At 45.6% G+C, this 15115-nt stretch overlaps 1 protein-coding gene across 1 annotated transcript in view; it reads left to right on the top strand.

The window, feature by feature from the left end:
* The window catches only part of hectd2 (HECT domain containing 2), a gene marked incomplete at its 5' end in the record, with an annotated part of 134343 nt that extends 127016 nt beyond the window's left edge, over nucleotides 1-7327 (top strand). The window contains 3 exon segments of the mRNA XM_084322039.1: nucleotides 1171-1195; nucleotides 1197-1315; nucleotides 4774-7327. Of these exon segments, the coding sequence (XP_084178165.1) occupies nucleotides 1171-1195; nucleotides 1197-1315; nucleotides 4774-4894 (265 nt within the window). The 3' untranslated portion in view covers nucleotides 4895-7327.
* Nucleotides 7328-15115: the final 7788 nt, after the last annotated feature.

Genomic DNA, 15115 nt, shown 5'->3' with positions numbered 1-15115 from the left:
AATACTGATAACATAGATTCCTTACCTGAGATCAGATGGTATCCAAATGGTTTATTCCAATTCCCGATCGGCATTCGAAAAAATCGCTCATTTGATTGATCCATCGTGTATACAGTAAAACGCATATTCCCCGCGGCTCGGAGGCTCCAGAGTGAAGCTGGTAGACTCCGGTTACATGAGTGAGAAGTAAAATGTGGAGTGCGTTTTTTTTTTCCCCATTCATTTTCATTGAGTCCAATCCAAAAGGGTGATTTACCATCTGGGAGACGATAGGGGGCGCTTTTTTCACATCTGAGCGCCTGGGGTGACTGGATCTCCAACGGTAGGGACGCTTGATGCTATGATTTCAGATAAAAGAAATCATCAGAAGAAAAGATTAAAAAAAAAACGAATAAAACGAATATTCTCGTGAGTGGGCATTCAACCCGCGGGGGGGTAAACACGAGAAAACTCGTGGATGGCATTCAGAGTGTTAAGCTCAATGCTATGTTGACAGCACGCACATGAGTCATAGGCTTGTTTCTAGCCGTGACCTACAGCTCTATAGCTTGTGTGTGTGTGTGTGTGTGTGTGTGTGTGAATTCATACACGTACTGTACACGGTCGCAGCTATTGCAGATTCATGCTTGTTTTCTTTCTTCTCCTAACTCGCGTCACACCTACCAAAACCAAAGTCAATGCTTGTTTGTGTTCATGTTTGTCAGTCAGTCTCTCTCTCTCTCTCTCTCTCTCTCTCTCTTCTCTCTCTCTCTCTCTCTCCTCTCTCTCTCTCTCTCTCTATCTCACACACCATACTGTACACACACACACACACACACACACACATACACACACACACACACACATTGCCCTGGCAATGGATGCTTCACACAATCGTTCTGCTATGTGTCATTGACACCACTGGTGTGTACTCACAGGAACATGCTGGAGCGATGACACAGCCGGATGTGTGTGTGTGTGTGTGTGTGTGTGTGTGTGTGTTGTGTGTGTGTGTGTGTGTGTGTGTGTGTGTGTGGTGTGTGTGTGTGTGTGTGTGTGTGTGTGTGTGTGTGTGTGTGTGTGTGTGTGTGTGTGTGTGTGTGTGTGTGTGTGTGGTGTGTGTGTGTGTGTGTGTGTGTGTGTGTGTGTGTGTGTGTGTGTGTGTGTGTGTGTGTGTGTGTGTCTCAACAGGTGTTTCTGGGATGTGGTGCTGGCCCTTCCCACTAGAACTGCAGAAGAAGCTCCTCCATTTTGCCACAGGAAGTGACCGCGTCCCAGTGGGAGGGATGGCGAGTCTCAACTTCAAAATCCTCCAAGATCGACGTCTCACTGACTGGTATAGTTACTAGCCTCGTCTCTCTCTCTCACTCCTCTCCCCTCTCTCTCTCTCTCTCTCTCCTCTCTCTATCTCTCTCTCTCTTCTCTCTCTCTCTCTCTCTCTCATCTCCTCTCTCTCTCTCTCTCTCTCTCTCTCTCTCGTCTACTCTCTCTCTCTCTCCTCTCTCTCTCTCTCTCTCTCTCTCTCTCCTCTCTCTCTCTCTCTCTCTCTCTCTTATTCACTCAATCTCTCACTGTTAGCCACTCTGGCCCCTAGTGGCGGCATCTGGGATATTTCCAGTTGACTGTTGATGGGTGATTTTTGGGCTAAAAGGTGGTCTGGAAGTCTTCTTGTGCGATACGCTGCCACACAAAGCCTCACAACCATTGTGGGAGAAACTTCAACTCTTGTTTTTCTCAATACATTCCTTAGTTTTTGTACATTTTGTAGTTTTATTGATTTCTCACGACAAGTTTCTGTGAGTAACCAACCAAAGACGGAGCGCAGCATCCATACCGACTAGGGATGTCCGATATTATCGGCCTACCGATATTATCGGCCGATATCGGCATTAAAATGTGATATCGGAAAATATCAGTATCGTTTTTTTTTTTTTTTTTTTTTACATTTCTATAACCTTTATTTACCCAGGCAAGCAAGTAAGAACAAATTCTGATTTTATTTATTGTCAAAAGTATGCATAATGTTGTGTTAATTCCACAACAAGAGATATGTAATGTTAATTACCTGAAATTATTAAATGTTTGGGGGGGGGGGGGACCCCTGCATATATCGGTATCGGTTGGTATCGGTTGATATCGGTTGATATCGGTATCGGAAATTAAGAGTTGGACAATATCGGTATATCGGTATATCGGTATCGGTAAAAAAGCCAATATCGAGCATCCCTAATACCGACACATAATAACCGTCCTAACTCCCACCACCCTCCTCCCAAGCCCTGTACCCATTCAGGTTTATCGGAGCGTGGGAACACTCTGTGACTGGATGGGTCAGCTTGATGAGCTCTATCAGAATCCACATGGGTTTAGTCACAGCGTGTGGCTCTTCGAGGCTTCAGGGTGCATTGGTCCAGGGCAGTGATTCCCAACCTGGGGTCCGCCGGACCCCTGGGGGTCCGCCAGGGGGCGCAGGGGGTCCGCCAGACCACAGATGATTTTTTTTTTTTTATTTTTTTTTTCAGAGAAATATTTTGAATAGTCTCTCCACTACAATAAAAAATAAAGATAAATAAATAAACATCTAGACATGATTTTTGAACGTTAACAGTAGGCTACCGGGTAGCCGCTAAAACGCGAATCAGTTGACTGTATCACTTTCCATAGCTAGCCTAGCACGCTAGTTAACTTTCTCGGCTCGTCTGCAGTCAGCCGCCAGAGGCGAAAATGTGTGACAAACGAAAAGGAGATGACGGCAGCTCATCTGCAAAAAAAGTTAGGACCTACAGCAATCGCGAAAATTACATCACCATGGGCTTCACTGAAGGACCAGACAAACGACCTGAGTGTGTGATTTGTGGAGAAAAGTTGCAAACTCGAGCCTGAAGCCCAGCAAGCTGAAGAGACATCAGGCGTCTAAGCACCCAGAAACCGTTGGGAAGGATCCCGACTTTTTTCGGAGGAAAGAACAGTCTCTCAAGGCGAACAAGCCTGTTGATGTTAGAGTAGCGTGGAGCAGGGGTGGCAGTGATTTACAGAAGGCTACCGAGAGCCTCCTTTGAGTGTTCGCTTTTATTGCAAAAAGCAAAGAAACCGCACAATATTGGCGAGCAGCTCATCAAACCAGCCTGCATCAAAATGGTTTAGAAACTGTGCGGCCCACAGGTGGCGGATAAACTAAAATCAGTACCACTCTCGAACAATGTAGTGAAAGACCGAATTGATAAGATGTCAAGTGATTGCGAGCAGCAGCTGTCAGAAAAGCTTAGAAAGGGTCCATTTGCCATACAACTTGATGAAACTACAACTGTCGCAGACGAGGCTGTGCTCATCGTTTATGTGCAGTATATCGAAAATGAGGATCTGAAGCAGGACATTCTCATGTCAGTCAACCTTACTACAACCACTTCGAGGTGAGGATATTTTTACTGCAGTGGATTCTTACTTCATTCAACATAAATGCAAACCGTTCACCATTAGGGCCTGATTTGAGAGGATGAATGCAGGATTTGAATATTGGCCAACATTTTGAAATACATATGGTGCAAGATGAGATTTGTTGATTGAAGGCACAAGTCAAAGAAGCATAGTGGGTCTAATTATGATGCATATGCCTGTGTATAAGCAGTTTGTTATTAAAATGACAAAAAAAAGTATTAAAATGACAAAAAAAAAGTATTTTATGGTATTTTATTAGGGAGGGGGGTCCAGGAATTTTCATCAGAGATGTTTGGGGGTCCCTGGGGGAAAAAAGGTTGGGAACCCCTGGTCCAGGGGGATAGGCTGAGCTACAGTAGGACTGGATGTATTCAGGTGTGTCTTCACCACTAGCCTACCTGACACAGTGTTTACTATCAGGTGTTTAACAGACCTTATAGACGTAACAGACCTTATAGACGTAATACCAGACCTTATAGACGTAATAACATATCTTATAGACATAATAACAGATCTTATAGACGTAATAACAGACCTTATATAGGTAATAACAGACCGTATAGACATAATGACAGACCTTATAGACATAATAACAGATCTTATAGACGTAATGACAGACTTATATACATAATTACAAACCTTATATAGGTAATAACAGACCGTATAGACGTAATAACATACCTTATAGACATAATAACAGATCTTATAGACATAATTACAAACCTTATATAGGTAATACCGTATAGACGTAATAACAGACCTTGTAGACATAATAATAATAACAGATCTTATAGACATACCGGTAATCACAAACCGTATATAGGTAATAACAGACCGCATAGACATAATAACAGACCTTATGAACATTATCCACACATTACTCGTTCAAATCATCCAAAATGAGAAGAAGATTGTGCTACAAACACGCAATCCCTTATTGACACAGTTTTATGTTTTATGACAAATAACAACATGCCTTCCTCTCATTCATGGCTGAATTTGGTCGTTAAAGAACCCAGGACGCCTATCACAAAGAGTAGGGGGTTCCCCGACATTTCTGGCCAAATTCCCAATCAGGTCTCTGACATCAAGGCCACCTAATCATCCCTCCCCCTTAATTGGCTGATATCAATCCCTGTCTCCTGAGCCGTTCAGCCATTGTGTAGTGTGATGTGTGCCTGGTACCAGTGTATGGCAGCCATTGAGCCTGCGTAGCCCAAGGTTGGGTGCTACCAGTGGTGGTGAAGGAGGCAATTTCCACCCTACATTGTGTCTAGGAAAGCTCTATATAAATGTAATGATCATTCATTTATTCATTCATTCTCATGTCTCCGTGTGGTGTCTCTCTGTCTTCTGCAGGCTGCCCGTTTCCCACACCTGTTTCAACCAGATCTGCCTGCCTCCCTATCGCACCAGGAAGGAGCTCAAGCACAAACTCACCATCGCCATCTCCAACGCAGAGGGCTTCGGCCTGGAGTGACCCCTTTATACACACACACACACACACACACACACACACACACACACACACACACACACACACACACACACACACACACACACACACACACACACACACACACACACACACACACACACACACACATGCTCTCACTCTCTTTCTCACTCACTCATGTTATCACTCACTCATTCACGCACACACACACATACACTCTCACTCTCTCTCTCTCTCTCTCACTCACTCATGTTCTCACTCACACACACACACGCATGCACGCACACACATACACATGCACGCACATTTAAAAAAGCAGTACAAAATCCCACAGACAGACTTCAGTCCTCACACACGTTAAAAGGATTAAGTTCCGCACACTCCACCAGAGAAAGATATTCAAAGACCAATACATTCACATGGTTCCATTCACTTGTCATTGATCAGATAGTGGTCAGGAGACAGACATTGTGGCTTTTCTCAACCAGTGGGTCGCAACCCAAGAAAACAGCTGGGTAAAACACCTTGCTATTTAATTTAATGGGTCGCAACCCAAAAGTCATTATCATAACGAACAACCGTTTCATTTAACGGGGTCGCAACGTCACGGACAGAAGGTCGAATTTGGGTTCCAGGTTTTTGGTCCCGATGCAAAGCCAGTTGTAATTTGTGTGAGATAATGGGTATGATTTTCCCGTTTGTAATTGCCTTAGCAACGGTTGGGCTTTGGTACTGGGGGTCACGGGGCGTGTTCTACATGTGTAAGATTCAACTGTCAATCACAGTTAAGAAAGAATTAAAATATGAAACAGAGGACACAAGCTTTGTGTAAAAACCCCAACGCTTTAGATGTAAAGAGGATGTTATGTTATGTTCTCACAACCCCAGCCGTTTCACATGTACGTATGGAGGATATTACCAATGGAAAATATTTTTTCAGGAGGCTCTCCTAGAGACACGATCTCTTAAGACTGACGTCGCCGTTTTGGTGACTTTCAAATGTATTTTTTATGAACGCGTAGAATGTGTATTTTGTATCTATTTGGCTTTGTTTGTAGTACACTGTCAAGATATCCTAACTAAGGCTTTGCTGGTAAAAGAATGCTATTGTGTATCATGAGATATAGATTGTCTTATGAGTTGAGTTTTGTTGTTGTTGTTTTTCGACATTGCTGTCGTATTGTTTGGATGATCGCAGCAGAAATTTGGCTTTTGTGTCACGTTTGTATTGTGCGTGTGTGTAACGTATGTATGTAATGTACTGTATGTGTGCAACATAGACGGTTTCAACTTGTCCACGTAAAAAACATTCTGAATGGACCGAAAGTTTACTTCCTGTCGCAGTGCAAGGAACTATAAAAGAAGGAAGGGTCATCACTGTCACTGTGTAGCGTGTGAAGTTCTGTTCGGCCAACGTTGAGTTGAATGAAATCACTGTGTCCTTGTTTTTGTGACTTTGTCATTTAAACAAGTTATTACCTCGGATGTCAGAATCATCAGCAATGTGTTGCCTTGTTAACTAGCTAATTTGATTATAGCTTGTTATATTTCGAATTTTAACACAGGCTTCAATAGAACGGGCACCAAAGTCTGGCACCAAGAAGAGCACAGAACGCTGGCATTCTGACATGATGACCCTTCTTTCTTTCATAGTATCCTTGGTTGCAGTGTTTGCTAATATTAATAACTGATTAAAAACTTGGGTCTGAGCTGTTCCCCTAGCAACGCAATAGAAATAGTTTGTACCATATTCTCCTGTGGTTCCCGTGTCCCAGTCTAGACCTAATAAATGTCAGCTGCAAATATGTCACAAATATACCCTTGTTGTGACATCACCATGGTGAGATGCCCAGGTGACCCAATGTTATGAAAACCAACTTAGCGATGGCCACAAAGGGGGATTTGGTGCAGCACACTTGATTGCCAGCTGGAAGCCAAACTCTTGTCTATCTTGCATCAGGGATCTACCTTTCCATGGAGCAGAGCCGGGTCATTTATCAACTCAAATCATTTCAATCACGTTTGATATTTGCTCGGCTGCCCAGAGTGTGGGGATGGGGATCTGGGGTACATTTTTGCAGTCGCATATATATATTCATATATTGCAGGACTATACTAATGTATATACTGTAGGATTAGGAGCAGAGATGAATGTCTCGATCATAGTCAGTGATAAAGGGTAACTTTATCCCGGACCACCAGTGCAAGGGGGTTATTGTATTCTCGTGTGTGTGTGTGTGTGTGTGTGTGTGTGTGTGTCAGTCTGTCCGTCCGTAACATTTACCGATTTGACTACATTTTGGTAGATAGATTACACTCAGCCAAGGGTATTTTTTCCCAGATCGCTCAAGGATCTACGTTCTTTTTGAGTAGAAGTCTTTATTTGTCATCAGATTCACACACACACACACACATGCGATGGCCGACCCACAGGAACACACACACACATGCACTTCGAGTCGCTGACGAAATGTTCTCTGCACCTCCCATCCCGTCGTCCTCCCCCCCCCCCCCCCCCCCCATGGGCAGCCGGGAGCAGACAAGGGCTGCAGCGTTCGCCGTGCCCCCGGGGACCAATCCAAGTGCTCCTGTCCGTCTTTGTCAGGAACAGCATTAGCGATCTGTTGTGCATGTTTTTCCATTGGGTTTATCTTATCGGGGGGGGGGGGGGGGGGGCCCTTGTGAGCACGGGGGGAGAACATGCAAACTCCACACAGAAAGGCCCGGGTAACTGGCAACACGGCAACCTGGTCCCCAAGCGGGAATCGAACCCAGGACCTTCTTAGCTGTGAGGCGACAGTGTTAACCACTACACCACCATGCCACCCTTCTCACCGGTGTTTAGGGCCAAGGTGTCGACTGGCTGCCATGTCCACTCTCTGTGGGGGACCTGAGCGTCTACTCCTACACAGTATCTGGGTGAAAGTCTAAATTTGTAAAACATTTTGACGACACGTCGCTGCTCCCGTTATTGGCAGCAGGCCCATAAAACATATCAACTGCTCCTCTACTCGGTTCTTATGTCATGTGCTGTCAAGTGGTATTTCACGGGCTATTTACAGCACAGGTCACCCCCCCGAGAGCTATAACTAGTATGTCCGCTTCTCTGCCACGACCGAGCTACCTCCGCCATAGAGAGCACCGCACGCGGACTGTAACGTTCTCAACCCCCGCCCCCCCCCCCCCCCCCCCCCCGTCTAGCATCGAGCGACCCCTTCCAACCGTCGAACTCGGATTTCACACGACGACGCACTGTATACCTTTTTAAAAACTGCATTCAAATCAGCGGACCGCGTGTCACACATACTGTACATTACATATAGGATTCAGACATTAAGAGAGAGGTATGTTTTTAATGACATCTTTCCACACGTTTTTTTCACAGTCTCGAACGTATAGGTCACGAGCGGGCCTTCATGCCATTCACATATTCCAAGTATACGAGTTCCCCGTTCAGCACCAAGCCATCATTTGGCATGACACCGCCGGTATGCTAGCATGGAACGCTAGGTACGTGTGGACAGAACCAGTGAGCGGTACGAGGAGGACAGCACAGGTCTGTGCAGATATCTGCCGAGGTCCACTATTGCAGTGGTTCCCAAAGTCGGGGTCACGACCCAAAGGTGGGCCGCGAGCAGCCACGGGTGGGCCGCGAGATGATTAAAAAAAAAGAAAGAAAATCAATTTTTTTTTTTTTTTTTTTTGTCAGGCCACTGAACTTAGAAGCAGGCCAGGACAGTGTTTCTAGTTGTATTCTAAAATTCTATTCTATTGTATTCTAAAATGTGACTATATGGTTTTATATTAACTTAATAAATAAACAAAAACAAAAAATCTACTTATTTCAACGAACATTTCAAACTAAATAACAGATTATGCACATAAAACGCTGAAAACAACCGAAGCAACAATAGTATTTTAATGAGGCTATTATTATTATTATCATTATTATTTTGCAACAAGTTAGCCCTCTCTTAAATAGCACATATAAATGAATAACTAACTTGAACTAACTTAATAGGATTGAAGTGATATTTGGCTTAAAAAATCGGTCGCCTGGCAAAAAAAAAATAAAAAGCCGCGGCTCTCTGACGCCTTATTTTCTGGGTCCCGGCCTGAAAAGTTTGGGAACCCCTGCACTATTGCATCGTTTTAGTCTGTAAATATCGGCTGGACTATGAGTTGGTCTATTATATAAAGTGTATCGTCTCTGCCACACTGCCTGGCTATTAATGTAAAGCAGAACCTGGAACAAAATCGTGCCTTGCTGCTCGGCTCCCGTTCACAATAGGCCTGCAGTCCTCAAGCTATATTACCCGCATGTCTGGCAGAGCGGTATGGTTTGCACTGGCCTCTGATTCCATATAAAGCCATTTTTGGCGATAATCACTTCATTATTGGACTGGACCTCTGGACCTTATCATATACTCGCTCCAATGATTGGCTTACGCTTCAAGCCCCCCCCAGAGTTTGCACTGCACTTGGGAAATCTGCTTTTGGCTAGCAGCTGTATCCCCGACGTAGAATGTCCTGTAAAAACTCAACCCATTAGAATCAATTTAAATCCTTAATAATAACCAACCATTTTTCACCCCAGTCTGCAGTTGCTTTCTATAGTTTTTGTCTTTTTTTTTATTGTGTGCTGTAATACTCGACATCTTTGTAAATGAGAGTTCAGAGCTGGCAGCTTGCTCTCGATGATCCTTCGAGAGAAAAGAAAGATTGAATGAATGAATGAAAAGTCGAAGGCTGAAAATGTCCAAGGCTCCCCAATATCAGGATATCATTATCCTATAGATATCACCAAGGCCTTTGAAGGGTTGGATGGTATAATGGTGCCAGTCACATGGACTACTTATCTCTCTCTCTCTTTCTCTCTCTCTCATCCGGCTGTCTAGTTAATTCTGGAGAACGTTGGATTCGTATCATTAATTAAACAAACAAAAATATCTAGGGTGCTGCCAGTCTGCCTTTGTCACTCACTAACCCAGCAACAGTCCATTCATATCTTATAGAAGTGTGGACGGCATATGAGTCAACTATGATTTCAATCGCATGATCTGCTCGCGTTAATTAACCACGTTAAAGGAACACGCCAACATTTTGGGAAATTAGCTTACCGTCCTCTCCAGAGAGAGACAAGAAGATGGATACCAGTTTCCTCTCCGTGCGTTCAGTAGAAAGCTATCTGGCTGCACGTTAGCCTAGCTTGGTGTGTTCCTTTAACGCATATAAAATAAATGCAAGGCAAAATGCGTCTGTAGAGTGGCTCGGGAAAGTACTTCGGTCACAGGCGTCTTCAATAACGTTGCATGGTGACCCATTTTGTAGCTGGACCTGTGTAACATTACTTAGTACTTGTTGCTCCACATGGGAAAGACTGGTCATCACTGCATTGTTTATACAACATGGTTTAATCCAAAAGTCTGTTCTGAAACATTAAATAAAACATTCAGGGGACGTCTGGTCACCCACTACAGCTGCGATACATTTTATATCTTTACGTGTTAATGTTTTCAAATGAATTGGAAATAATGAATGAAGCGTTTCCTGCTTGGCGCTCGGCGCCTTAAGCCGGTGGAACGTTCTCTGTCTCCGAGTTGGGACCTCCAACTGGTCCTCGGCCGGTTGTCCGAGGCCCCGTTTGAGCCTCTTGAGCAGGAGTCTTTGGAACAGCTGTCTTTCAAGACTGCGTTCCTGCTGGCCATCACCTCCGCTAAGCGCGTGGGTCAGCTTTGGTCAATAGCGGTGCGACTCTGAGGCCTAATCCAGTCTTCGTGCCAAAAATATCCGGAGTTCCTTTCGCTCCAGGGATATTGTGGTTCAGGCGTTTCATCCGCCTCCTCACGCTGGTGAGTTAGAGGCGCGCCTTCACCTGTCGTGTCCAGTCCGGGCTTTGGGGGTTTACCTCAGCCGGACTCAGGACCTCAGGGCTACCGATCAGCTCTTTGTTTGTTACGGTGGCTCTCGCGCTGGTAAGGCACTGTCGAAACAGCGCCTGTCACATTGGTTGTTAATATTGACGACTCACGTTAGATCCACGTTAGGCTGTGAATGAGTCGAGAGCTTTAGCTCACTGTCTCACGATGCTAACATGGCTGACTGCGTTTCTTTCAATACACCTTTACAGAAGCCACACCCCTTTTTTTCCCGCTCTCGAAGAGAGCATGCAGACTATCCTCCTTGTCTACGCTATTGGACTTGAATAAAAGTAAGCAGAGATTACTGTACATATGGGACCCAGTCCAGCAGTTGGTGCGTCATGTCGGAAAATCTGATTGCAAGAATATGAATGAAAAGATTTTTTTTTTTCATATTATCACAGTTTGGAATGTTTAAGAACATATTTACTGTAACATCTAACTATCTCTAAATAGTAAAAACATTTGTTTAAAAAAGGCACAAGTCTGAGTGACATTTACATTAGAATCACATGAGTGGTTTCGTTGGCTAATCGCCAGCAACTGGCCTTTGTTCTCGAGTTTCTGTCGATGCCCATAAAAAGCATGTACCTGTGTCTACCTTCTTGAGCTGCGACAACACAAGTAACAAGGACGCCCAGACCTAAAGGCATTACACACAAAGTACACATGATGATTTGAATGCAGGCTACAAGGCAAGTGTGTGTGTGTGTGTGTGGTTGGGGGGGGGGCACTGGTGGTACCATAGATGTATTTGGTAGTACCGACTGTATTTATTCAGCATTTCTCAAATGTTGTCACGTAGAAATGAAAAGACAAAACTCCGATATCTGAAGCAATTCATGGAATGGCTTACTTTTATAATTTTCTTCTCAATACCATGCTACTTTCTTGTAAGGGAATATAAAAAAATATATATTATGTTATTGATTTGAAGAGCTTTGTTTAAATGTTTGGAATTGTTACTCAAACCTTCTGATTGGAGAAAAACATAAAACATAAATATCATTGGATAAATGACGTGATAATAACGTGGTGAAATAAGCTTATGGTGAAAAATGCTTTGTGTTATGTAAGTGTTGTCATTTGCTAGACCTTATTTCCACCTCAATAGAAGTGTGTGTTCTATTGATAACGTAGAGCTATAGGTTGTCTTCTCTCAAGTAACAGTTTAAAAAAAGTATTTGTTTCACCTTTTGTGTGTCTTTTTATCATTTGCCTCCATCCCCCAATTTGGCCAATTCCCTTCCTGGTCGTTGCGCTGCCCTACTTTCGGTCGGGGGACGGTGTAGACTACCACATGCTGCCCTACTGTCAGTCTGGGGAGGGTGTAGACTACCACATGCTGCCCTACTGTCAGTCTGGGGAGGGTGTAGACTACCACATGCTGCCCTACTGTCAGTCTGGGGAGGGTGTAGACTACCACATGCTGCCCTACTGTCAGTCTGGGGAGGGTGTAGACTACCACATGCTGCCCCACTGTCAGTCTGGGGAGGGTGTAGACTACCACATGCTGCCCTACTGTCAGTCTGGGGAGGGTGTAGACTACCACATGCTGCCCCACTGTCAGTCTGGGGAGGGTGTAGACTACCACATGCTGCCCTACTGTCAGTCTGGGGAGGGTGTCGACGACCACATGCTGCCCTACTGTCGGTCTGGGGAGGGTGTAGACTACCACATGCTGCCCTACTGTCAGTCTGGGGAGGGTGTAGACTACCACATGCTGCCCTACTGTCGGTCTGGGGAGGGTGTCGACTACCACATGCTGCCCTACTGTCAGTCTGGGGAGGGTGTCGACTACCACATGCTGCCCTACTGTCAGTCTGGGGAGGGTGTCGACGACCACATGCTGCCCTACTGTCAGTCTGGGGAGGGTGTCGACGACCACATGCTGCCTTACTGTCAGTCTGGGGAGGGTGTCAACGACCACATGCTGCCCTACTGTCAGTCTGGGGAGGGTGTCAACGACCACATGCTGCCCTACTGTCAGTCTGGGGAGGGTGTAGACTACCACATGCTGCCCCACTGTCAGTCTGGGCAGGGTGTAGACTACCACATGCTGCCCTACTGTCAGTCTGGGGAGGGTGTAGACTACCACATGCTGCCCTACTGTCAGTCTGGGGAGGGTGTAGACTACCACATGCTGCCCCACTGTCAGTCTGGGCAGGGTGTAGACTACCACATGCTGCCCTACTGTCAGTCTGGAGAGGGTGTAGACTACCACATGCTGCCCTACTGTCAGTCTGGGGAGGGTGTAGACTACCACATGCTGCCCCACTGTCAGTCTGGGGAGGGTGTAGACTACCACATGCTGCCCTACTGTCAGTCTTGGGAGGGTGTAGACTACCACATGCTGCCCCACTGTCAGTCTGGGGAGGGTGTAGATGACCACATGCTGCCCTACTGTCAGTCTGGGGAGGGTGTAGATGACCACATGCTGCCCTACTGTCGGTCTGGGGAGGGTGTCGACTACCACATGCTGCCCTACTGTCAGTCTGGGGAGGGTGTCGACTACCACATGTTGCCCTACTGTCGGTCTGGGGAGGGTGTAGACTACCACATGCTGCCCTACTGTCAGTCTGGGAAGGGTGTCGACGACCACATGCTGCCCTACTGTCAGTCTGGGGAGGGTGTCGACGACCACATGCTGCCTTACTGTCAGTCTGGGGAGGGTGTCGACAACCACATGCTGCCCTACTGTCAGTCTGGGGAGGGTGTAGACTACCACATGCTGCCCTACTGTCAGTCTGGGGAGGGTGTAGACTACCACATGCTGCCTTACTGTCAGTCTGGGGAGGGTGTCGACTACCACATGCTGCCCTACTGTCAGTCTGGGGAGGGTGTAGATGACCAGATGCTGCCCCACTGTCAGTCTGGGGAGGGTGTAGATGACCAGATGCTGCCCCACTGTCAGTCTGGGGAGGGTGTAGATGACCACATGCTGCCCTACTGTCAGTTTCGGGAGGGTGTAGATGACCAGATGCTGCCCCACTGTCAGTCTGGGGAGGGTGTAGATGACCAGATGCTCGCCAATTGTGTTCATTAGACAACTGACTGAGCCGGAGGCGCCACTCCCGGGAATTTAACCCAGGTCTCTGCGGTGGTAGGCCAGTGCATAGACCTCTATTTCATATGTTAATGAGACATCTGGACAAAGATCCAGAGGTGTGTGTGTGTACAGTATGTGTGTGTACAGTATGTGTGTGTGTGGGTGTGTGTGTTTGTGTGTGTGCGTGCGTGTGTGTGCGTGTGTGTACGTCTGCGTCTACTCTTATGTTGTGACCATGCCGCTGTGTTGTTATTTATTTCTATCACATTGCTGTCTTGTTGTATGCAATCATAAACATAATATGTATGAAGCTTGTTTAATTAGGAATAAAGATGACAATGAACACTGATGCGAGTTTGAATTTGTTTTACATTTTAATGCGCCAACCATCTTCTCCAGAGTCAGACAAGAATTTCTCCAGAATTTACCCAGAACCAATTTCCTCTCTGTGCGTTCAGAGAGCTATCCGGATGCAAGCTAGCCTACAGCTTAGCACAAATGAATGGAAGCGGATACGGATCAGCTAGCTAGCCTAACTTAAAACTCCGGGAGAGGTGTTCTTGGCCAATAGCTAGGCTAGCTGGTCCATGTCCGGATAGTCCTATTCAACCAGACTAAACAAGGCAGGTGTGAAGGTAGCCTAGCTTAGCACAAATAAATGGAAGCGGATACGGGCCAGCTAGCCTAGCTAGCAGTACATTTTGGGTAGGTGTTGAAAGAATGGCCCTGTTTTTCAATGTGTATATAATGTAAATATCTGCAGATGACGGCATCTACTCATAGATGTTAGTTTTAAGAGGACAGTTGTAACACTTCCTCCGGTCCTGGCCCTGTGGGACCAGGACTCAGACAGTATTCACAAGTACCTCCCATTAACAATAACCCTCAGTCTACATTGCCACCCGGTGGGCTGATGCCAATCTGGCATCAGCTCACACACCAACTTATTGTTATTTATTGTCAGTTGTGTTTGTTGTGTTTATTATCTGTTGTCTCCACTTTGTTAGTCTTGTGTTCCCCTGTCTGTGGTTTGTAATTATGTTTTAGTCTGGTTGTTTGTTATTGTTTTCCCAGTACTCTGTGCTCTATTGTTTCTGTCTACCACACCTGTGTCTTGTTTGTAAATTACCCTCTGTGTCTTGTCAATTAGTCTTGTGTATATAGTCCTGTCTGTCCTGCCCTGCTGTGCGCGGTCATTGTTAAATGTTACCCGTGTCGTGTATGTACCTTGTGTGTTAGTAAACTGTTCATCGTCACGCTCTGTCTCCGGTCTCA

This window comes from Notolepis coatsorum, assembly GCF_963971535.1.
Source record: "Notolepis coatsorum genome assembly, chromosome: 9".
NCBI lineage: Eukaryota > Metazoa > Chordata > Actinopteri > Aulopiformes > Paralepididae > Notolepis > Notolepis coatsorum.
Note: the sequence above shows the minus strand (reverse complement) of the source record. Positions and strands in the feature narration are given on the sequence as shown.